Below are 25,776 nucleotides of genomic sequence, written 5' to 3'. Positions count from 1 at the left end.
TAGAGACGAGATTTCACCGGATTAGCCAGGATGGTCTCGATCTCCTGACCTTGTGATCCGCCTGCTTCGGCCTCCCAAAGTGCTGGCATTACAGGCTTGAGCCATCACACCCGGCTTTCTCTTCCTTATTTCAAACTTCATTTCTCATCTGAATGATTGCAAGAGCCGCCTCACCCATCTTCCAGCTTCAAAACCTCTCCTAGTTCAAATTCGTTCCTTACACTTTCAGTCATCTTTCCAAAAATATAAATGTAACCTAACTCCTGTTTTAAAACTTTCAATGGCTCCTCCATTCACAAAAAGAAAAATTCAAAATCTCTCAGAATTAACTTCAGGTCTCAGCTCAAAGGTCAGTTCCTCTGAAAAGCCTTCTCTATCTGAAGTTGGCCTCCACCACAATTCTAACGCCTGGTTTATTAATGCCGCTTATCACAATCTATAATTCCTTTGTCTGTTTATAGAGTCATTATATGCTCTCCCATCTCCCCCTACTCCCTTTATTTTGAGACATGGTCTCATTCTGTCACCCAGGCTGGAGCGCAGTGGCATGATCTTGGCTCACTACAGCCTTGACTTCCTGGGCTCAGGTGATTCTCCCACTGCAGCCTTCGGAATAGAGGACTACAGGTGTGCACCACTATGCCCCTTATCTTCTGCCTCTCACTTAACTTTCCAGCTTTATTTTCACCACTCCTCACTAAATATTTTGTGGTTTAGTCACTTCAAACGTTTCCCTTTCTCCAAATACATTATTTGCACGTTTTAATTTTTATTATTATTTTTTTCTGAGGCAGAGTTTTGGTCTTGTTGCCCAGGCTGGAGTGCAATGGCACAATCTCGGTCCACTGCAACCTGTGCCTCCTGGGTTCAAGCGATTCTCTTGCCTCAGCTTTTGAGTAGCTGGGATTACAGGCGCCCACCACTATGCCCGGCTAATTTTTGTATTTTTAGTAGAGATAGGGTTTCACCATGTTTGCCAGGCTGATCTCCAACTCCTGACCTCAATTGATCTTCCCGCCTCAGCCTCCCAAAGTGCTGGGATTACAGGCGTGAGCCACCACACCCGGCCTCATTTTATTTTTAAAAATTGTTCTCTTTACCTGAGATGCCCTTCTACTCCTTCTGTCCACTTACCAAACCCTAACGTATCAGGACGTGTCTGAAGTGACCTCTTAGATGAAGTCTACCTTGACTCCATCCTCAGTCCTCAATATTGTTCCTTTTAAATGTCTTAGGCAAGTAGCGTGATATCTAGCACATTCTAGGTACTAAATATTCATCAGCTGTGCTATCTAGCTGCCTCATTCTATGGAAGGCTGAAACAAAAATAGTTTGAAGCAATTATAGACCAAAAGCATGGATGTTTAGTGTCCCTCTCTTCACTGCCTTCTGAGATGCCTGGCAGAGGACAACATAAGCTGAAAAAGACCCCATTCTTTTATTCATAAAGTACATTGTTAGTGCATTTTTTTTTTTTTTTTTTTGAACAAGGTCTTGCTCTGTTGCCACGCTAGAGTGCAGTGGCATGATCAGGGCTCACTGCAGTCTCGACTTCCTTGCCTCAGGTGATCCTCCCAACCTCAGCCTCCCAAGTAGCTGGGACTACAGGTGTGTGCCACCAAGCCCTGCTAATTTTTTTGATTTTTTTTTAGTAGAGACAACGTCTTGCCATGTTGCCCAGGGTGGCCTAGAACTCCCGAGCTCAAGGAATCCTCTGCCTCCCAAAGTGCTAGGATTACAGGTGTGAGTGAGCCACTGTGCCACGCCCCAGGGCATATCTTTATAAGCTGCTTTGAAGTCCACAGCCTTAATACATTATTGAATTATCTGGACCTCAGATTTTCAGTCTTTTAGAGACAACTATGCTACTGGGTCTCCAGCCAAAGCCACCTTGATGACGAGGAAAAGAGACTAAGTGGAAGAAATGAGAATCAAATAAAAGTCTGTTTCCAGATCAGCACTATTTAATGGAAATAAAGGCCACATATATAACTTAAAATTTTCTAGTGGTCACATTTTAAAAAACAGGTAAAATTAATTTTAATAGTATATATTTTTTTGAGACAGGATCTCGTTCTGTCACGCAGGCCGGAGTGCAGTAGTGAGATGACGACTCACGGCAGCCTCCACCTCCCACTCCAGCGATCCTGCTACCTCAGTCTCCAGAGTAATTGGGACCACAGGCAGGAACTACCATGCCCAGCTAATTTTTTTTTTTTTTTTTAACTTTTTGTAGAGACAGGAGTTTCCCTATATTGCCCAGGCTGGTCTCTAACTCCTGCTCAAGCGATCCTCCCACCTCAGCCTCCTAAAGTGCTGGATCACAGGTGTGAGGCACCGTGTCCGGCTTACATTTTCTTTACTGCAATACATCCAAAATATTTCAATGTGCAACCAATATAAAAAGTGATCAGTGAGGTATTTCACATTCCTCGAACTGACACCCGTGCGTATTTTGCACTTGCAGTGTATCCTAAATGAACTAGCCTCATTTCAAGTGCTCAGTGGCCCTAAGTGGCCAAGGGGCTACACGAATGGACAGTTCAGGTTTAAGTCCTGTGCTTTTCCCATTTGGAGTCACCAGTCCTACTAGACATTCTGTGAAAAAAGGGCAAGCCTTTGTGAAACTTCCTGAGGACTCACAAATGCACATTATTACATTTAGAGTTTAGAACTTTGGATAAGGCAGCGTCCTGTATTTGATTCTTTCCGTCCTCCTCTCCACTAACCCCCTATGTGACACCGTAGAACTTATAATTCGTTCTAATTCGCAGATGGAGGGAATATGAGAGAGGAGGCTCTGCCTCAAACACTTTCTCAAACTTTTGCCGAAGGGTGGCGAGAAGGTAGACTTCCAGGTCCCACCCGAGATAGATTAAGGGCTGGAAACACAGTCAAGGGGAAATTATGACCAAGACAACCTTTGCTAAAATGCCAGCGGTGACTGCCATTGATGTTCCTATAAAAGGTCAGCTCTGTCAGGAAGTTCCAGTGCTTCATTTGTTCAAAAGTAAAATCAGCCCGTGTTCCAGAATTCGCAGACTGTCGTCACAGTCCTAACCCACACATTTATTCGTTCAACAAATATTTCAGCGCCTGGGTCAGGCATCAGGAATACACTGGTGGTTAAAACAGACGGAAAGCTCCATCTGGTGGGACGCAGTCTGGGAGGGAAAGGGAGTCCTGGGGACATGTTTTCGTCGGCTCTGGGCTAAGCACCTCTCGCCGCATCCCACGGGGCCGGCACCGCTGCCTTTGCAGTCCAGTACGAAGTGGCGGAGTAACCGGTTCCAACCCAAGGCAGCGACTCATGCGAGTCGTTCTAAGCGCCGCGCTGTGGGGTACACACGGTGCACGCGTGGGTGCCTCAGCACCCTGGCAGCACCTCCAGGGACGCTGCTCCGGGAAAGAGCAGCCCCCGCGATCTCAGGCGGCGGAAAAGGTGAGACCTCACAATGCGCCGGAAGCGGCGCCTCGTGGCTTGGGATCTCTCCAGGTTCTTCCTTACGCCGTCCACGCCGCACTGCCCAAGAGAGCGTCCCCGCCCGAAGGACAACTCACCGCCCGGAGCCACCCTGACCGTTCCCTTCCACCATTTGACACCCATTGCTAAGTGTGAGAGGACCTGGGTGGTAATTGCCGGGCCGCAGGCGGCCTTATGAACTCCGCTTCCCGTGAGGCTTCGCGGCGGACGGCGCTGGTGCGCAGGCGCACGCACGGCGTGCGTGGTGGCGTCGGCAGTTCTAGAACGTTGCTGTGGTAGCGCTCGGGCGCCATGTTAGGACGAAGGGGAAGGAGGAGAAGCGCTTAAAGCGGCGGGAGCGGTGCGGGAGAGGGGTTGGACCCAGGGCTGAGGCAGGCCCCCCCCTCCCTCCCGCCTCAGTGGATCATGCCCAGGGCGGCAGCGGCGGCGGTTGCGGGGGGGAAGTGACTGGGCGGTGCCGGCGCCGGAGACGATGCCGTTGTAAGTAATTTGTATTCTGTTTTCTTTCGCTCGCCGGCTGGGCCTTGGGGGGCGTCCGGGAAGGGGAAGCGGTAGGCGGAGAGGGTGGCACGCGAGCCCGACCCTCCCCGCTGGTAGGAGGCAGGCAGGACTGGGGACCTTCCAGTTTCCTCGCCCGCTCGCCGCCGCACTTCCCCCGTGTGCTGGGTTCCCGCGTCCCCCGACCCTTCCTGGCCGGGTCGGCTGCCGTCGGGCCGGGGGCCTTCACCTTCCGGAAGAGCTGGTGGAACCTCTAACTAGCCGGGCCACTCCAGCTTCTCCGCCCCGTCCACAAAGAAAACCAAAACAACCCCAAAACAAAACGTTGCCCCGCGGTGGGAAACCGAGACCCTGCTCCACGCGGGATCAGCACTTGGGGTTCGGGCTCGCTCTCGGCGCCCCTCGGGCCCATTCGATGTTGCTTTTCTGTTCCTGGTCTGCCTCAGCTTGCTCACTCTCTTCCTCCCATTTCCAGATGCCTGTCTTGTTTGCCCGAGTTAGCCCCTTTCCGCTGACCTTGTCTGAATGTAGGAGCACGAGTTAAAAGCCCAGCTTTGAGCGTTGAGTCCGCCTGCCTCCACCTCCGCCTCCCTAGCATTCACAGTCGGTCGGAGAAGGGGGCTCTCCCCAGGGTGCCCTCCTCCGAAACGACTTATGTATTGCTTTCCCTGTTCTGTTTTGATGGGGTAACCGGGTTTCATTCTGTTTCCTTCATTCTCTATCTCTGGTGATAACTTTTTTTTTTCCTGGTTATAAGGCTTAAAGCTAGTCCCTTTATACTTTCTAATGCCACTGCGCCTTTTTCTTTTCTTAGAGGGTTTTTAAAAAGTTTTTTTCTCCCCTCCCCCTTTCTGATAATGAGATATAATTTGGCAGCTCATTGCCAGTAGATTACGGATTTTTTTTTTTTTTCTGCGAATATACAGCATTGTAGAGGCCTAAATAGTGAGACTGCATTTCTTACATTTTTGAATATTGAAGCCCAAGAGTGCCTCTTTAAGACCAGGGACCGAGTTTTCTTCATCTTAGCCTCAAAACGCAACATGTAATTGACACTCAAAGTTTTGGTTAAATTCAGGATAGAGATTTTTGTGGTTTCTAGACATCGAATGTAGTAACTCAGGTCTATTTTTTTTTTTTAAGTAAGGATAATTTCTTTAGCACATAATCACCGATTGTAGTTTTACAATTATGTATGCGTGCGAATGTGTTTCTTTACAGGTGAGACTCTAACTTTGGCACAGACCTTAATGACTTCTATCCCAATTTATGTATTTTAAAAGGATTTTCCATGGCTCCCACCCACCCCCTTATGTTATTAAGAAGTCTATCACATTGAAAACGTTTGTTAGACTTGATTAACTATACGTGTCTGAAATCTTGGAATCTGCATGGATTCTGTTTATTGATTTTTCCCTTTCATAGAATGATAAGAGACCCTAGGAGAACTGAGTCTAAGCAAGATTTTTGTGGTGTTTCTCAGTTCAGCAGGAGATAAATGTTTGCAGTGATGTCATGTGATGACTGCGTTATTAACAGTTAACATTTTGCTGTCTTTGAAAAGGGACTTCTTTTTCTGATAATCATACGAGCATTAAAAATGATAGATGTACACCTTAAAAGGCTTCAATGAAGAAATAATATTAAGTAATTTGTGTCTTATTTCTAAGAATTAAAAGTACTTTTATACCTACTTTCCCCCAACATTCTTTGAAGAGGGAAGGTATGCATTTCTATGAAAGACCTTAGGTATTTCAAATTCTTTTCGCGAGTTAGTTCAAGTGTGTAAAATGGAAGACGGGGCCAGGCGTGGTGGTTCACGCCTGTAATCCCAGCACTTTGGGAGGCCCAGGCAGGTAAATCGCTTGAGGCCAGGAGTTTGAGATCAGCCTGGGCAACATGGCGAAACTTCATCTCTACAAAAAACACAGGTTAGCTGGGCGTGGTGGCTCATGCCTGTAATTCCAGCTACTTGGGAGATTGAGGTGGGAGGATTGCTTGAGCCCAGGAGGCCAAGGCTGCAGTGAGCCTTGATCATGCCACTGCATTCCAGCCTGGGCGACAGAGCGAGACTCAAAAACTAAGTATACCATAGTTACTATAGTAAACAGTAGAGAGACCAAAGAATGCCTAGTTAAAGAAAAATAGGGCTTCTTCCTCATTAAGTTGCTTTGTTTTTCATGTACTGCTGTCACACTGTCATAAATTTTGTTTTTTTGATGTGTTGGATTGTGATTTCCCAGCTATATTGTGTTTGACTTTCATCTTTGGTATACCTGTCCTAGTGTTAAATTTGGATGGGTGAGTGGCATTGGGGTATGGACCCTAGGCGAGTTGTCAGAATGAATTTAAATCAAAATTATCGAAATTTAGGATATTACAGAACATTTTGATCAAGTGTCCATATTTTGTCTAAATTTTCATATGTAGCTACAAACATACTTTTGAAAAGATTATAGTCTGATTTAAGAGCCATGAAAGTTTTGATAGTCTTTGGATCCATTAAACAGAGTTTCTCACCTAGTCATTATTGACATTTATGCCAGATTCATTCCTTGCAGGTGCCTGTCCTGTGTATTGTAGTTTAACAGCATCCTTAGCTTCCACCTACTGGATTCCAGGAGCTCCACCCCTCCATTTCCCCAGTAATGACAATCAAAAATGTCTCCAGATATTGCCAGATGTGCCCTGGGGTGCAAAATCTGGTTGAGAACCACGGCGTTAACGAAAAGTGTGATGCCCTTATGGAAACTAGATGTATTTCTGCCCTACTCTGTGTTGGTCAGATATTTTTGGCATCAGCTCAGTTCTGATTATCACACGTATGATAAAAAGGTGTAAAGGAGAGTAACCAGTATCAGTAGCATTTATGCCACATGCATAGAAAGTTGTCGGTTACCCAAAAGAGTTACTGCAAGGCTTAGGCGAGATAATAGCAAAAATGTTTGCGGGGGCTGCACAAAAAAGAGGGAATTGTAGTAGTTTTACATCGCCATAACAAGCAGAACTGGTACCTGCTGGTGGATGGTCTGTGCTTCCCAGAGCGTGATCTGTGGATGCCTGGGGAGGGGGACCACTGAGATCTTTCAGAGGGTACATAATTTTCAAACTATTTTCATGTTATTGAGATGTTTTGTCTTTCAACATTTGTACTTATAGTGCAAAAGCAGTGGTGGGAAATGCTGTATCCATCATAGGAACAATCAAGGCAGAGAACCGGTATTGTATATAGTCATTTCCTTCCTTCCTCCCTTGCTTGCTTCCTTCCTTGCTTCCTTCCATTCTTGACAGAATCTTGCTCTGTCGCCAGGCTGGAATGCAGTGGAGCGATCTCGGCTCACTGCAACCTCCGCCTCCCGGGTTCAAGCGATTCTCCTGCCTCAGCCTTCCAAGTACCTGGGACTACAGGTGTACGCCACCACGCTCAGCTAATTTTTGTATTTTTAGTAGAGACGAGGTTTCACTCGATTTCCTGACCTCGTGATCTGCCCACCACGGCCTCCCAAAGTGCTGGGATTACAGGCGTGAGCCACCGCGCCCGGCCGTCCTTTTATTTCTTAAAGACTGCACACTCAGTCTAAAAAGCTTTTGATGAAACAGTAAAAGGAGGTTAATTTTATTAAATCTTGACACTTTGTCTTTTTAATGTACTGTGACCACGGAAAGTACTTGTGAAGCTGTATACTGGGGAGGAGAATGGTGGTTTTGAGGAGCACTTGTATGTTGATTTGTGAGCTAAACTAGTGTTTTCATGGAGCTCCATTTTTATCTGAAAGAACAAGTAGTGAACTGTGGGTATTCATATTTGAGTATTTAGGAGACTTACATGAGAATAAAGCAAGTCTGTCACTTCAAGGTAAACAACTGACTATTCCTGGCCAGTGAAAAATTTGAGCTTTCTCTTTTTTTTGTCTTTTTTTTTGAGACGGAGTCTCGCTCTGTCACACAGGCTGGAGTGCAGTGGCGTGATCTCAGCTCACTGCAACTTCCACCTCCCAGGTTCAAGCAATTATCCTGCCTCAGCCTCCCAAGTAGCTGGGATTACAGGCGCCCACCACCACGCCCAGCTAATTTTGTGTATTTTTAGTAGAGACAGGGTTTTGCCATGTTGGCCAGGCTGGTCTTGAACTCCTGACGCCAGGTGATCCACCCGCCTCGGCCTCCCAAAGTGCTGGGATTACAGGTGTGAGCCACCGCGGCTGGCCAAAATTTGAGCTTTCAAGCAAAATATAGAATTTTAGAAAGCTTGCTTTTCCATCATGAGTTTGACAGTTTTTCCCAATACTTAAAAGATGTTTCTGCTGACATTGGTGGTAATATTAATGCATATAGTTTTAATGCTGTATAATGTGTGCTTAAAAAAAGAATGTTTTTTAATATTTGGTAGACCTGTATAATTCAGTGAACCCATATTTTCCAAATGACCATTTGTGATGTAATAAAATCATATGTGCATTCAAGGGTACATTCAGAGTGCAAGGTAAACCAGATTTTAATGCAACAGAGTACTGAGGGTTTATTAATAGGGTTTTAACTTCGTATTGTAACTAATCTTTGCAAAACTGCCTCTTGTGGAGTTCTGGTGTCCTAACAAAGAAGACTACTCATAATTAATTGAAAAGACTAAATACTCCTCTTTTCCAGTTACAATGTTGCTCCCAGCACTATGGGAGGCTGAGGTGGGAGGATTGTTTGAGCTTATAAGTTCAAGACCAGCCTGGGTGACATAGCCGTCTCCACAAAACAAAAAGAAACAGTTATAATGTTGGTTTGATGCCAGGTTTTCTTCATATGCTTCAACTAGAACAATTTATTGCAACAGATTGAATGCAGAAGCAGCTATGAGAATCCAGCCATCTTTGGTTTAGCCAGAATTAAAGAGATTTACAGAAATGCAGAAGCATGCCATTCTTACTAAATTTTTTGTTTTGGAAAATAGTTTTTTAAAGCTGTGTTAACATGTAATGAGTTTCTTGTTATTTAAGTGAATAAATACTTTAAAAGTTCTTCAGTTATAATTTCCAATGCAGTGGATATTGGTAAGCATAATGCATGTCAGTAAGAGCTCTTTGGAGTGCTCAATACATTTTAAGAGTTGTAAAGGGGTCCTGAGACCAAAATGTTTGAAAACTTGAGAAATCCTGCCTGAGAACAGCTGCCCCAAGATGAAGTAGACTTTTCAGTGGTGGTATGAGCTGCCCATGCAGCACCTCTGGTGTTTTTGTTTTTTGTTTTTTGTTTTTGAGATGGAGTCTTGCTCTGTTGCCCAGGCTGGAGTGTAGTGGTGCTAGCTCGGCTCACTGCAACCCCTGCATCCCAGTTTCAAGTGATTCTCCTGCCTCAGCCTACCGAGTAGCTGGGATTACAGGCCCATGCCACCACATCCGGCTAATTTTTGTATTTTTAGTAGAGACAGAGTTTCCCTGTATTGACCAGGTTGGTCTCGAACTCCTGACCTCAGGTGATCTGCCTGCCTTGGCCTCCCAAAGTGCTGGGATTACAGGCCCACCACTCCTGGCCTCTGGTGGTTTTCTGAACACTGTCTGGTGGTTTTCTGAACACTGCACCCCACCCCACCCCAACTGTCTGTGATTTAAATACAATTTTTTTGTTGTTGTCAGTGAAAAACAATGTAGTAGATAACCTTTAGGAAAGATAACAGAACTATGAGAGATTGTGATTCTCAGATTTTAAAATTTGGAGTTTTTGTAGTGAATTGCTGCTTAGTAAACGTTGATTATGGTTTTGAGATGTGGTGTTTTACCTTAAACATGTTTTCAGTCCATATTTTTTGGTAGAGAAGTTGGAAGGCAAGGTATTGGAGTTGAGTAAATTTATGAGCCTACTCAGTTCCTATCCCTGATTGTTTTCCTCACCTTCTTAAGACAGATGCCAGTTCTGGCTTGATAACAACTTTAAAAAGGGTTTGGCCCATCAGAACATTCTGTTCCTGGATAACTAAGTCAACTTTAGGTTAACATTACAATTAAATTTCATCTTCAGTTTTATCTAGGCAAGTTTATAAAGCTAGCTTCTTTCAGGTAAAATGAGACTATTTGGCTTCTTAGCTAGTTCTCATTTTGGGAGAGTGTGTGTGTCTCTTTTATTCTGTATGTTCAGGGTTCTAATTACCTAGCAGCTTTTAAATAATTGGACATTGCCAGTTTATGATTTACAAAGCAGCAACATTATAGGAGGTAATTGGTTCCCCTAAAAGTTGGTTAAAGTTGAGGCTCAAAAGAATACCTGACCAAGGTCATAAAGGTACTAAATTGTAGATTGGGGCTTAAATCAGCTCTGGATTCCATGTTCCATTCTCATTCCAGTACACTGTACCGTCTCCTGTGGACACTGTAGGGAACCATGTGTGGTTAGCTCAGTTGGAGTCTTTATTTATTTTTGAGACAGGGTCTCACTGTTGCCCAGGCTGGAATGCAGTGGTGCAATCATGGGTCACTGCAGGCTTGACCTCCCAGGCTCAAGGGATCCTCCCACCTCAGCCTCCCGAGTATCTAGGACTACAGGCACGCACCACCATACGTGGCTAATTTTTGTATTTTTTATTGTGACAGGGTATTGCCACTTTGCCCAGGCTGCTCTCAAACTCCTGGGCTCAGGCAATCCCGCCTTGGCCTCCCAAAATGCTGAGATTACAGGTGGCTCATGCCACCAGGCCTGGCCAGTTGGAATCTCTGTATAGTTTCAAGTAGAATTAATTTTCAGGCTCAATTTTTTTGTGTGTATAACATTTAAATCTCAAAGTATTTACATAAAAAATATATACAAAAGTATATAAACAAAAGTAACATATAGTGTATACTTGTAGTATACACAGAATGTAACATACTGTAGAACCTGAGATCTTGTGCATTGCTTAATGATTGGATATATTCTGAAAAAATGTGTTAGGTGATTTTATTGTGGGAACAGTGTACTTAACACAAACCTAAATGGTATAGCCTGCTATGCACCTAGGCTGTATGATATGGCCTATTGCTCCTAGGCTATAAACTTGTGCGGCATGTTACTGTACTGAATACTGTAGGCAGTTGTAACACATTAGGAAGCCTTTGTGTATCTAAATGTATGTAAACACAAAAGGAATAGTGAAAATACGGTATCACGCTGTTATGGGACCACTGTTGTATGTGTGGTCTGTCATTGACTGAAAAATGCTGTTATGTGGCACACGACTACTTTCAGTGGCTTTATTTGTGTATATATTCTTATTTAAAGCCATGCACAGATTTGCCACTTACAGACGCCGCTTTGTGGCCAGTACCTTTTGTGGGAGTTGCCTTTTTTTGTTTTTTGGTTTTTTAAATCTTTGGATTGTATGTAGGCCTGCTGAACTGTATAGCAATCTCATTTGTGGAAACTTAAGGATTTGGGAAAGAAAAAATAAAGGCATTCTGTTAGATTTCTTTCTTCCTCTTTTGTTACAGAATTATTTTTCGAATTTGTATTCCCTCTATATTTTGTCCAGAAATTGGCTTCTTGGATTTTACGGCAGTTTTTTGTAATTTTGAGGTTGATCAAGAATAGTGTTTCTGTCATTTTGATCATTAGAAACATTTAAATTGCATTTCCTGAAATTAGTGTCTGTAATACTATGACTTACTATAATTTTGACTATTTTCTGATACATTTTCACACTCTTTCGTACTTTTTCAGGTCCTGTTTCATACTTTATTAAATTTACATTTCTTTCATTTTCAAATTGTACTTGGCAAGTTGATGTAGGAGTGCACAATTTGGCTTTTTTTTTTTTTTAAAGTTTCTCCTAGCCATATGAGAGAGAGGGACACACACACACACACACACACACACACACACACACACAAATACATGCGCTTGTGCGCAAAGGGGCAGTTGGAAGTACCCTTAGGAAGTGAGGAAAAATAACTTGGCCATTGTAGTAACTGAATAGCAAGTACCCTTTCTCTGCATAAGCAACCTTGAATTTTCAGTTTGGCCTTGGGCTTTATCATACATGCTTTATTCCCCGTGAGCATAAACAAACTATTACATCATCTTTGAGCCTCTGCTACTGCTTTACTAAATATTGGCTGGATGGCCCACCTGCAGTACGTTTTTAAGAATATAGTGGGATCTAAATATTTTTAGTACCACTTACACAGAACACCTTACGGTGGGCCAGTTAACCGTTGTTTTAATTTCTTAGCAAATACGTTATTTTGGCGATATTCTTGCCTCTAAGCTACTATCATATACTGTATGCCTTGTGAAAAAGGAGATTGTATTATTTTGGCTAAGAATTAATATTTAATGCACATTGAGATACTTTAGAGAGATCCCTTGTATCTTTTCTGTTCATGTCCTTTGAATGAGCACATTAAGGTTAAGACCTTTAAACAGCAAATTCTACTGTGGTGAATTGTTACTTTAAATAAGTTACTGTAGTTTATCTAATTGATTCCAAAGAAGATTTAGCAAGTTTGGCTTTCAGTTTTAACTCTGTCATGCAGATAATAAAGCGTTTTCTGTTAAGTAGTAGTTATAAATTGGGGCAGTTGACACTGTTAATATCATGGGCCACAACTTGTTCCAAATGCCTAGTATCACTAGGTGGGGATTAATCAGTAGTGCCTGATGAGTTTTGTATAAATTGAGACACAGGCGGGCTGTGGTGGCTCATGCCCGTAATCCCAGCACTTTGGGAGGTCAAGGTGGGAGGATTCCTTGACCCCAGGAGTTCGACACCAGCCTGGGCAACGTAGTGAGACCCTGACTCTATTAAAAAAATTAAATTAAGATGCAAAGTACTTAAACATTAACTATTTAAGGAAAACACCAATGGAAATATGATTTTCTGTTCTTTTGTGTGTTAGTAGTCATCTGCCTAGATTACGCCTCTCCCTTCCGATCATTTACTGTGTACACCTTAACCTTCTGGCATAATCATGATTTTATCTTTGTTTCTTTAATGGTTTTTTTCCCAAGCTTCTACTTTGCACTTGTTGTTTAAGGATCTGAATCCCAGACTAAATTTGAGATTGTCATTGAAAACAGAGACTACCTTAAGCATCTTTATATTTCTGATTTTCTTTAGCATTGTCTTTTATGCATATTTAGGAATTTGGTACATTTCAACCTAATAAATACTGTACTTTCTGACAAAAGGTAGATGAGAAAAAAGTGCTTTTAGGAAAATTGAGTTGATGTTTAATAACCTTGGCCGCCCTAGCAGCTTCCTGGAGCAATAAATAAAGCAGTATTTGCTTTGGATTTACTATTTCTAGCCAGAGTATTGCACTAAAAAGCTATTTAAAAAATCTTGGTTTATTTCACAAAATAGTGTTTTAATTAGCATAAACTGAGTTTTTAGCTAATAACCAAAAGCTAATTATTGTTTTAATTTGAGGATTTGTTTGGTGCCCCTTGCTGCCATTTTAGGGGGTGATTTTAGCCTCCTTGCTATAACTATTCTAATTTAATGGTTAACAGTAGAATTAGTTAACTTTCAACTTTTGCAAGATTATTAATATCTACTTCAGATAATTTAACATATTGAAACAAGTTTATAAAATATAAGGTAAAATTTTACAGTCTCAATTCCGCTTGGTCGTGTTTCTATGAATGTGTTATAGACATACAAATAGTTAAAAAAAAAAAACTGGGTGTCATGGTGCATGCCTGTAATCTGAGCTGTGAGGGGGGATTGCCTGAGCTCAAGAGTTTAGATCAGCCTGAGCAACAGAACAAGACCCCATCTCTAAAATAAATAAAAAAAAATCTTTATCTATATGACTACATATTGTAAATGAGGTACAGAGGTGCCTCAGTATAGAGATGATTATTATAGGCTATGAAATCAGCTATCTGGGTTCATATTCTGGTCCAGTAAACTTAGTCAAGCCTTCTTTCTTAGTTTAATAGTAAGAGTTGTTAGAAAAAAATTGGGAATAATGTAAAGTGCTTGACTTAATACGTGGGATATGTTGAAATTTCAGTGGATGGCAGCTATGATCATAATTCTATTCTGCCACTTTTTTTCCTCCTGATACACATGCTGCTACACGTACTATCTCATTGCTTTATTTTGGCATAGTTTTAAGTTGTAAGCATGTACTGTAATTAACCAGTTGTTTTTTGATGGATATTTAGGTGGTTTCCAGTTTTACTTCATTGCATACTCTGCTCATTGAACAACCTTGAATACCTTTCTGTGTTAGTTCTATGAGAAAGGTTCAAATTCCAGAACCTATGAGATCAAGAGAGTTAATTTACAAGTGAATGAACTAAGTACCAAAGAAGCTCCCTTTTTAGAGGATAGCCGTGGGATAGACGCTGCTCATTTCAAGCTTATTTCTGTTGTGCCGGAATTCGGGTCCCTATTTTGGTCTGTCTTCCAGTCTTTGCACCCATACTCTAGCAGTGGCTGGAAATGTATATATTTTTTATTTGTTTTTTGCTTTTTTTGGGGATGGAGTCTTGCTTGTTGCTCAGGCTGGATTGCAGTGGTGTGATCACGGATCACTACAGCCTCAGCTTCCTGGGCTCAAGAGATCCTCTTGCCTCAGCCTTCTGAGTGGCTGGGACTACAGGTGCATGCCACTACAGCTGGCTAATTTTTAAACTTTTTGTACAGATGGGGTCTTTCTATGTTGCCCAGGCTGGTCTCAAACTCCTGGGCTCAAGGGATCCTCCTACCTCAGCCTCCCAAAGTGATGGGATTACAGGTCTGAGCCGCTGCACCAGGCCTGGGGATTTAGCTTTTTATGTAATATTTTATATTTTAAAAATGTGTGATTAAAGAGAATATGTCTTCCAACTTCAGGGCTTTCAGTTTGACCCTTCTGTCCTAGTATTTCTGTAATAAATAGATCGCTGGAGATAAAGTTGCTAGACAAACTTTTAAAATTGGTATGTGCATTTTTAATTTTGATAAATATCAGATTGCTTTTTAAAATGATGTAACAAGTTTGCTTTCATCGTGATGAAAAAGGGCTCTTTTTTTTTTTTTTTACACCATTGCCAGCGTTGGAGGTTTTTTGTCTTTCATTCTTACCACATATATTAAGTTTTGTTTTTCATTAATCTGGTTGTCTTAATTTGCTTCCCTGATATGCAGTGAAACTTAAAATTGATTGAAGAGTTCTTTATGTATTCAGACTGCTGCTGTTTTGGCATAAGTTGCATGTATTTTCTCCTTTTATCATTTGCTTTAACTTTCCTTATGTGCTATATTGTTATTATATAAAAGTTGGAATATTTTGATATAAGTAAACCTGTTCTTATGGCTTTTGCGTTCCGTGTCTTGCTTGACTAAGGCTCTGAAAATGTTTTTTGTTTTCTTTTAGTGCCTTTATGCTTTTTAAATATTTTTGAAATAGCATCTGAGTTTTAGATTTTACTATGGACAGTCAAAGCCATTTGAGTATTTCATAATTGTCTTCACTGACTTAAAATGGTTATCAGTATATGTCCAAAGATGGTCATGCTTTGCCTGTTTGAATGTATGACCATTAAACTCCAGTTAACAAATCATAGGAACTTGCACTATTTGCATTAGATAGCTTTTTTTTTTTTTTTTTTGAGACTGAGTCCCGCTCTGTCGCCCAGGCTGGAGTGCAGGGATCTGGGCTCACTGCAAGCTCCACCTCCCGGGTTCATGCCATGCCATTCTCCTGCCTCAGCCTCACAAGTAGCTATGACTACAGGCGACTGCCACCACGCCCGGCTAATTTTTTTTTGGTATGTTTAGTAGAGACAGGGTTTCACTGTGTCAGCCAGGATGGTCTCGATCTCCTGACCTCGTGATCTGCCTGCCTTGGCCTCCCAAAGTGCTGGGATTACAGGCATGAGCCACCATGCCCAGCCTATTTGCATTTCATTTCTAACTACTGTACCAAGGTGGTTCTTGATAGTTGAGATTGTATATATTAGTTAAGTTGAATGTCTAACCTTTTGAACAAATATCCGGCCAAAATAAACAGCCAACAGTCAACAAAAATGTCACTATTCTTTCTAAGTTCCTAAATATTTATCCTAATTAGAGTCATCTTGACAGCCCTGCATGGGGAAAGGAAAGACCTGTTTCTCAGCTTTGGTCTAAAAACTTTCGTGTTTGGAAACTGCTCTTTAGTGTTATGTGTTGTAGTTGTAAAATTCCTAGTTTGTTATCCAAAGTAATGAAGAGATACAATAAATTCTAAGGTAAATCCACAGAGATGCAACTTAACCAAGAATAATATAACTAGTGGCAGAAATGAAACCAGAGTAATACGATGAGTAGCAGAAGTGAAATCAGGCCTGCTTTCTTCCTTTTTTATCAGATTGTTTTTGAGTTGAGACCAGACTTTGTAGTCTGCCTTGAATGCCGTTACCAGAAGTTACAGTTTTTTAGTATAGAGTTATATTTTAGGAAGACATACTTAGTAGTAGTATGCATGGTGGAACCATGTGACAAAGGAGTAGAAGGAAAGGAGTTGGGACCAAGATTGCCAAGAATCAGAACTAGAATAATTGAAAAGGAATTGTTATATAGAATGTTAAAATTAAAATAATTAAAAGGCACGTGTTCTATGTGAACTTTGCCTTGATGAGAATAATTTAAATATTATAAAGAAAACTCCTCGAGTGGCGTGAACCCAGGAGGCTGAGCTTGCAGTGAGCTAAGATCGCGCCACTGCACTCCAACCTGGGGGACACAGCGAGACTCTGTCTCAAAAAAAAAAAAAAAAAAAAAAAAAAAAGAAAACTCCTCATATTCTAAGGAGAGAAGAGTTCTGAAAATTCTTTATACATTGCCTTGAACCTGTAAAAAAAGGTGTGTTTGTAGGGGAGGAGTGTTTGGCTGTCTTTTGTGGTTTTGAGAGGGGGCAGAATTCATATATGTACTATTATACGTAGGTATGTATTTATGTGTAACTCTGATCCAGAAAGGATGAAGACTTTTAAGAATGCTTTAGTCATAATATTAAAAACTGGCAAGATGTTTGCATTAGACGTGGATGAAAAGAAAGAATAAGGATAGATACACAATGGAGCAAAAAATTAGGTTACTAAAAATAGTTCTTAAGGAAATACAGTAATTTTTGTATTTTTATAGAGTAGAGAGCTTGCTAGATCTGGCTGCCAGTTGCACTTTAAGAATTCAGGCAATACCCTGAAGGTAAATATTAATTATGTTGGTGAGATGAAAATGGACCCTTGCTCAAGCAAAGCACAGTGTTCTTGATATTAAAAACCAGGAAGACATTTTAAGGAATCACAAATACTGCAGCTATATGTCTGGTTTGTATTTTTCCTTTCTGTGTTACGTAAATTGTAGGAGTTTATTTTTCAAAGTAGAATAGTGTCTGAAGAAAACTAAATACTGGTAAAAATGTTTCTAGAATGGGCAGATGTCTAGTGCGTTCAAGAATGGGAGGAGGAACTTTGCATTCTTGGGATTGGTAGCTGTCTGATGTGTGGTTCCAGGAGAGTGTCAGTGCATATGTAAGGCAGAAGAATCCTTAATCTTTGGAGGTTTATGTTCCAGATTGCCCAATATTGGAGTATATAGTTTTGTTTTGCTAGAAAGAGAACAGCAACAAAAAGATTCCTTTAATTGTTTTATCACTCTACTTAATTTCTAATGTTAAATGGAAAATCTTCACTTCCATTTAAAGTGTTGCAATGTTTAATGTTTCTACTTTGGACGTTTTGGACGTTTGAAACATCTGGGAGCCTGGAATTCTTAGTCTAGCTCCTTAAGCTCATGCTGAGCCATTTTTATTGGAGACACAAGTATCTTGTAAATTTCAAGAGTACGCATTTGTTTCTTTTTATTTGGTAGGCCTATCTTAACATAGTTTTTCCTTTTCTTTTTTTCATTCCTTCCCTTTCCTTCCCCTCCCTCCCTCATTCTCTCCCTCTCTTCCTTCCTCCCTCCCTCCCTCCCTCCCTCCTGGGCTCCTATCTCAAACTCCTGGGCTCAAGCCATCCTCCTGCCTCAGCCTCCTGAGTAGCTAGGACTATGGGCATGTGCCACCAAGCCTAGCTAATTTTTATTTTTCGTAGAGATGGGTGTCTCGCTATGTTGCCCAGGCTGGTCTCAAATTCCTGACCTCAAGTGATTTTCCCCTGCTGTGCCTCCCTAAGCATTGGAATTATATGCATGAGCCATGATGCCTGGCCCATATATGTTCTTTCTTGAATTAGATGGAACACATGTGGTTTTATCTTGACACAAAGTAATACTGAGGCGAGATGATGTGCCTACATTTGGAATAAAGTAAATAAAAATTTCCAGCTTGCATCTGATTTATTTCCCCATCAAAATGTTAGTGTAATCAGTATTTTTTCAAATTAGGCTGAACAAGTCTTGTGCACATTTAGAAATCAGGGCCTGTATTCTAATGTTCTAGTGAGAAAGTTAAAGTAGACAGGAGCTTTCCAAGCATTGTTTATTGTGACAAGGAAAGTCTAAAGATCTGAGTAAGAAAAAAATGGAAAGATTTAGGAATCTTACAGTGGATACTCTGTTTTTTTAATGATCCAAACTGAAGTGGTAATGAATTTAATTCCTTGAGAATGGAAAAGAATGCAGAGAAACATACTACTTGCACAAAACAAAAATAGAGGTTTATTGCTTGAAGCTACAAAAGTATAATTTCAGCTTATACTTGACTTAAAAGCTCTCCTTGCTTGAACCAGATCTAGCCTAGACAAAATAAAGTTTTTACACTTTTTCTGGCTTTACTCATGTTAAAATCATTTATAAAAGCATTCATAATCCCAGGATAATTGTGAAGGACTGTAGTTTATTCAGAAAAACTCGTGAAGCAATGAATAACACAAGATAATACAGTTACGTTAGGATATGTGGTAAGCATACTTTGTATTGTGCACTTGAAAATTTAAGAGTAGATCTCAAGTTGCGTGCTCTTATGGCAGAAAACCAGAGTGGTACACAGGGAAACTTTTGGAGGTAATGGATGTGTTTATTACCTTGATTATGCTAATGGAACTACAAGCGTATGCATATGTCCAAACTCACCAAATTATATACATTAATTACGTTCAGTATTTTTGGTATGTCAATGATATCTCAATAAAACTGGGGGAAAAAAAACCTGTGTGTAATGACCAAGATATTATGAATTCAGTTACATTTCATGTGTATATTTTAACCTTAGGAGATGCTACATACGATTGGAAAATAGAACATTTTTATTTTGTCTTCAGCGAATGCTTTTTTTTTTTTTTTTGAGATGGAGTTTTGCTCTGTTGCCCAGGCTGGAGTGCAGTGGCACGATCTTGGCTTACCGCAACCTCCACTTCCCAGGTTAGAGCGATGCTCCTGCCTCAGCCTCCCGAGTAGCTGAGATTACAGCATGCCACCATGCCTGGCTAATTTTTGTATTTTTATTAGAAATGGGTTTTCGCCTTATTGGCTTGGCTGGTCTTTGAACTCCTGGCCTCAAATCATCTGCCCTCCTCGGCCTCCCAAAATTTGCTGGGATTACAAGTGTGAGACACCATGCTTGGGCAAGTCTTCAGCAAATGCTTAATGCTGATGGGGATTAACATTATAGCTTCGAGTAGCTATGCAACTTAGATTAAAGGGGCAGGAGGAAACGATCTAATGTGAATTAATTTCTGCAAGAGATAAGTCTGATTCATATTTATTCAGTAGATGTTATTATAAAATCTGAATTAAAATTAAGACAGTATGTAACTAGACCAGGCAACAGTAAATAGATGACACACAGTCCAGCAGCTAATTAGTAACACACAGTATGGGCTTCCTGGCATTCTTAGATCTTTGTTGATAACACAAGACAAATTACAGAACCGTCTAGCAGCCGCAGTATAGACCGGAACCCAGTGGATTTGTTCAGTAAATGTATCACAAGCATTCTTAGATTTAGCACTTTATTGCTTATGTAGATTATCACACTTTAACTTAAAGTAGAAATTGTGTTTAGAACTTGGTAAAAAAGTAGCTGTGGTTGGGCGTGGTGGCCCATGCCTGTTATGCCAGTACTTTGGGAGGCCAAAGGGAGCGGATCACTTGAGCTCAGGAGTTTGAGAGCAGCCTGGCCAACATGGTGAAACCCTGTCTCTAGTAAAAATATAAAAATTAGCCGGGCATGGTGGCATGCACCTGTAGTCCCAGCTACTCAGGAGGCTGAGGCAGGAGAATCGGTGGAACCTGGAAGGCAGAGGTTGCAGTGAGCTGAGATCACACCACTGTACTCCAGCCTGGGTGACAGAGCGAGACTCCATCTCAAAAAATAAAAAGTAGTTGTGTGTGTGTGTGTAAAATATACTTGTTTTTTTTTTTTGGTAGAGACAGGGTTTCAGCATGTTATCCAGGCTGGCCTCAACTCCTGGGCTCAAGCCATTCTCCCACTTCAGCCTCCTGAAGTGCTGGGATTACAGAGGCGAGCCACCACACTTGGCCTATAAACACTTAATTTCTTAAGGAATAGAATTTGGGAGAAATAACTGATCTAGATTTTGGGTCTTTCCTTATCGTGTACTTGGTTTTGTATGTTATTCAACTGTTAGTTTAAAATTATTGTGTTGACTTTTTAAAGTTAATTTAATGAAAAAAAATTTAAGAAAAAAGATCGAGTCAGATTTATATCCTAAGCATTTAAAGCATGCTATGCCTTTTTACAAATTTGGAACTTATCTTAAAATGGATAAAATAGCTCTGTGTGTGTGTGTGTGTAAAATAAACCTTTTAGACTAGCATCATTATCGAAGTGTAAATCTCTTAAAAAGATCATTAACAAGCTTAGGGTGAATATAGTTCTTTCCCTTCAAATTTTGTTTAAGTTTATGCTATTCATTATCTATGAACTTCACTCATGGTGAGCCAGATGCCAGGTTTCATTTGGGGAATGTCTTATGTTGGTAAAGTAGCATTTTTGTAGCGTGTTTATCAATGTTTAAGAAACAGATTTTGGCTTCTTTTCAAGAGGTGAAATTTCTCAGAAGTTTACTATATTCTGGATAGTGTTTTCTCTAGCAATGTATTTGGTCTGGATTTTAACTTAGGTGTTTAAGTAGTGACACAGTTAAAATCCTTGGGGCGGGATTTTCTCTTTTTGGTCACTTGCTTTTGGTCACTTTTTGACATAAATTTTGGGGATATTGCAGGGAACCAATCGTTTAGAAATGTGTGTTACTAAATTAGTTTTTCTGGTCATACTGATTTGTTTCAAATTGTAGAATTCTTTTGGCAGTAATTTTATCCAATTTTATTTACAGTCCAGTTACAACACAGGGATCACAACAAACACAACCGCCACAGAAGCACTATGGCATTACTTCTCCTATCAGCTTAGCAGCCCCCAAGGAGACTGACTGCGTACTTACACAGAAACTAATTGAGACATTGAAACCCTTTGGGGTTTTTGAAGAGGAAGAGGAACTGCAGCGCAGGTAAATAGATATTCTATATTTTTTTTAACTCGGAAATTTTTATTAACGTTGACATAAACTAATTTTGAGGCATTCTCTACTTACTTAGAAGGCCAGGGTTATTTGCCCAGATCTATATATCTGTTTTGGAGAAGAGGGATACTTAAGAGAGAAACATTTCTCTCTTTTTTGAGACGGAGTCTTCCTCTTGTTGCCCAGGCTGGAGTGCAATGGTGCGATCTTGGCTCACCACAGCCTCCGCCTCCTGGGTTCAAGCGATTCTCCTGCCTCAGCCTCTCGAGTAGCTGGGATTATAGGCACCCACCACCACGCCCGGCTAATTTTTTGTATTTTTAGTAGAGATGGGGTTTCACCATGTTGGCCAGGCTGGTTTCGAACTCCTGACCTCCAGTGATCTGCCTGCCTTTGGCCTCCCAAAGTGTTGGGATTACAGGCGTGAGCCACCGTACCTGGCTGAAAACTTTTATTTTCTACATAGAGTTCTCTTCCCTTAATTTTGATGTTATTTATTTATTTTTTTCTGAAGAATTTTGATTTTTTAATGCTTTTGGTTGTTATAGTACTGAATTGTCTGGAGAAAGAAGAATGCCTTACTCAGTGTAACAGTGCCTATATATATATATAGAGAGAGAAAGAGCGAGAGAGAGAGCGAGAGCGAGCGAGCGCACACTAACTACGATATACTGTGCTTCTCATCACTTAAAAACTCATAATTTAGGAAGAACGCCTATTTAAAACTAAGAAATTTAATCAGTAATGATCTGGAATACTTGATTGGTAATTGTTTTATCAACAGGATTTTAATTTTGGGAAAACTAAATAACCTGGTAAAAGAGTGGATACGAGAAATCAGTGAAAGTAAGGTAAGGCAACTTTTTTGTATATGAAATAATTCATCGTATATAGCCAACTGAACACAGCAAGTGTCTTATATAACCTGTTCTTATTTGAGTGGATTTAGAGTCTTTAATGTGGAGTCAATTTTAGACTATTGATAACAGATTTTACATTATTTTTCTAGTTAATTTGGAAGCAGGAAAAACTGAACTGAGTTAAGGGATTTTTAAAAATAAGTATAGTACTCTGTTTGGAACATTTGAAAACTGAAACTCAGTAATTGTAAACTACTTACACTCTTCACAGAAATAATGGATGTTTCTCCAAAAAGGTGCTTTAAACATATTTGAGAATCGTCTAACCTTTTAAGAAATTCTGCCACAGTTTTTTTTTTTTTTTTTTTTTTTTTTTGAGACGGAGTCTTTCTCTGTCCCCCAGGCTGGAGTGCAGTGGTGCGATCTCGGCTCACCGCAACCTCCACCTCCTGGGTTCACGCCATTCTCCTGCCTCAGCCTCCCGAGTAGCTGGGAATACAGGCGCCCGCCAACACACCCGGCTAATTTTTTGTGTTTTTAGTAGAGACGGGGTTTCACCGTGTTAGCCAGGATGGTCTCGATCTCCTGACCTCGTGATCCGCCCGCCTCAGCCTCCCAAAGTGCTGGGATTACAGGCTTGAGCCACCGCGCCCGGCTTTCTGCCACAGTTTTTAAAAAAGATTTTCAGGTATTATTCAAACTGAATGTTTATTTAGTTTTTTGGTTTTTTTTTTGAGACAGGGTCTCGCTCTGTTATTCAAGCAGAGTGCAGTGACGCCATTATAGTGCACTGTAACCTGAAATTCCTGAGTTCAAGCAATCCTCCTGGCCTCAGCCTCCCAAGTAGCTAGGACTATAGGCATGTCCCTTCACACCTGGCCAATGGTATATGTAGGGTCTTGCTGTGTTGCCCAGACTGATCTCAAACTCCTGGCCTCAAGCAGTCATCTCACCTTGGCCTCCCAAAGTGCTAGCGTTCCAGGCATGAGCCACTGCCTGGCCTATTTAGTTTTCTATAATAACGTTCTTTGGGTTTCCTTTTTTCTTTCTTTATTGAGACAGAGTCTCTATCACCCAGGGTAGAGTGCAGTGGTGCCACTGCAACCGCCACCTCCCGGGTTCAAGTGATTCTCATGCCTCAGCCTCCTGAGTAGCTGGAATTATAGGCGGGCGCCACCATGCCCAACTATTGTTTTTATTTTTAGTAGGGACGGAGTTTCTCCATGTTGGCCACGCTGGTCTTGAGCTCCTGACCTCAAGTGATCCACCTTCCTTGGCCTCCCGAAGTGCTTGAGATTACAGGCGTGAGCCAGTGCAGCATCTGGCCTCTTTCTTTCTTCCTTCCTTCCTTCCTTCCTTTCTTCCTTTCTTATCTTTCTTTCTTATCTTTCTTTCCTTTTTTTTTTTTTTTTGGAGACAGTCTCGCTCAGTTGCCCAGGCTGAAGTGCAGTGGCACGATCTTGGCTCGCTGCAACCTGTGCCTCCTGCGGCCAACTGATTCTCCTGCCTCAGCCCCTCAAGTAGCTGGGATTACAGGTGTGTGCCACCATACCCAGCTAATTTTGTATTTTAGTGGAGATGGGCTTTTGCCATGTTGACCAGCTGGTCTCAAACTTTTGGCCTCAAGTGATCTGCCCACCTTGGCCTTTCAAAGTGCTGGGATTACAAGCGTGAGGTACTGTTCCTGTCCTCTATTTTTTGAGACAGGGTCTCCCTCTTGCCCAGACTGGAGTACAGTGGCATGATCTTAGATAACTGTATCCTCCATCTCCCAGGCTCAGGTGATCCTCACACCCCAGCCTCCTGAGTAGCTGGGACTATAGGTGAGCACCACCAAGCCTGGCTAATTTTTTGTAGAGATGGCTTTTCACCATGTTGCCTAGGCTAGTCTCGAACTCCTGGGCTTAAGATATCTGCCTGCCTTGGCTTCCCAAAGTGCCAGGATTACAGGGGTGAGCCACTGCCCCGGCGCCTTTGAGTTTCTAACACTTCATTATGAATACTCATACATGCAACTCATAAATACATGGCTGGGCTTCTTCTGGTAGAGAACATGTATTTGTAGAGTTGTGTGTGGAGTTCATTTGACCCATTAAAAAAAAATAACATAAATAGCGGTAATTTTTCCAGGGTAGTACAAAATCCATATTTAATCTATAATATAACTGAAAGGTTGAAAAGAGAACCAAGGGTAAAGGAAAAATTTCATAGAGCAGGGAGAGAGGGTATCAACTTAAAAGAAAAGTTGTAGTCTTTTGGTTTTAATCAAATTTATAGTACTGTTTACTTAAAGCAATGTATATGTATATTTCAAAATGCAAATTAAACTTAAGCAAATGTAGTATTCTAAATTGTGGACTTTACGTACCATATGTTTCTTATTGATTTTAGTTTCTGGTAGAAAATAAGATTTTTTTTTGGTTTGTTTGACATCTAATACTCTTGACTTAAAAATGAAAAAAAGATTTTGCAAGTGAAAATGTTTTTCCATGACCTGAATTAAGAAATCTTAATTTCTGGGTTACAATGATGATAATAGGTATAAACATACTAATATCTAAAAATGTAGTTTATAATATACTAGTCACCAGCCAGGTATTTAAATAGAAATTAAAATTAATCAAAATTAAACATTCAGATTCTTGACTACACTAGCTACATTTCAAGTGCTAACAGTGATGAGTGACAGTGACAGAATGTTTACATCCTTGCAGAAAGTACCATTGGAGTGTATTCTTCAAAATATTGTTATTCTTAATAGAGAAGTCTGTGGACCAGTGTTTTAAGATAGTTTCTCCTTCACCTCCTTTGTAGGCTACTTCTGCACACATCTTGCTGGCTAATTTTAAATAACCAGGTCAGCGTTGCCATTGAGGTTTTAAAATATCTAAACATAGGAAGACAAAGGCTTTGCTTACTTTTAAGAAATACAACATTACAGCCGGGCGCAGTGGCTCACGCCTGTAATCCAACACTTTGGGAGGCCGAGGTGGGTTTATCACAAGGTCAGGAGTTTGAGACAAGCCTGACTAACATGGTGAAACCCTGTCTTTACTAAAAATGCAAAAATTAGCCGGGCGTGGTAGTGTGCACCTGTAATCGCATCTACTCAGGAGGCTGAGGCAGGATAATGGCTTGAACCCAGGAGGCAGAGGTTGCAGTGAGCCAAGATTGCGCCATTGCACTCCAGCCTGGGTGACAGAGCGAGAGTCCGTCTCAGAAAAAAAAAAATTACACACATAACTTGTGTATTTTCTATAGCGATGGTTAAATATGCTCTTAAAAAACAAGAGTCTCTGACTCTTTAGAATTTGTCTTTAGGGTTTATTTGGAGTATGAAATAACACTTCATTTTATGTCCTTTTTTTTTGAGAGGAGGGGGTGGTCTTTTACATGTTTTGGTACTGAATAGATACTTTATTATACTGAGGAGTTAGGTAAAAGGAAATATTGACTAAACACTTAATAAAATTGTTTTTGTTTGGACAGACCTTGTCATTCTTATGAGCAGGGCCA

At 41.0% G+C, this 25,776-nt stretch overlaps 1 protein-coding gene across 5 annotated transcripts in view; it reads left to right on the top strand.

The window, feature by feature from the left end:
• The first annotated feature begins 3,323 nt into the window (after nt 1–3,323).
• Nucleotides 3,324–25,776, top strand: part of PAPOLA (poly(A) polymerase alpha) — a 66,276-nt gene continuing 43,823 nt past the window's right edge. For 3 of the 5 annotated variants that reach the window (XM_032135033.2, XM_032135032.2, XM_032135031.2), the window contains exons 1-3: nt 3,746–3,964; nt 21,215–21,388; nt 22,185–22,251. In XM_032135033.2, coding sequence (XP_031990924.1) covers nt 3,957–3,964; nt 21,215–21,388; nt 22,185–22,251 — 249 coding nt within the window. In that variant the 5' untranslated portion in view covers nt 3,746–3,956. Of the gene's footprint in view, nt 3,443–3,685; nt 3,701–3,745; nt 3,965–21,214; nt 21,389–22,184; nt 22,252–25,776 lie in introns of those variants that run through there. The other 2 variants (XM_058429373.1, XM_058429374.1) reach the window with 2 other exon arrangements.

Source organism: Hylobates moloch, unplaced genomic scaffold (genome assembly GCF_009828535.3).
Source record: "Hylobates moloch isolate HMO894 unplaced genomic scaffold, HMol_V3 SCAFFOLD_16, whole genome shotgun sequence".
Taxonomy (NCBI): domain Eukaryota; kingdom Metazoa; phylum Chordata; class Mammalia; order Primates; family Hylobatidae; genus Hylobates; species Hylobates moloch.
Note: the sequence above shows the minus strand (reverse complement) of the source record. Positions and strands in the feature narration are given on the sequence as shown.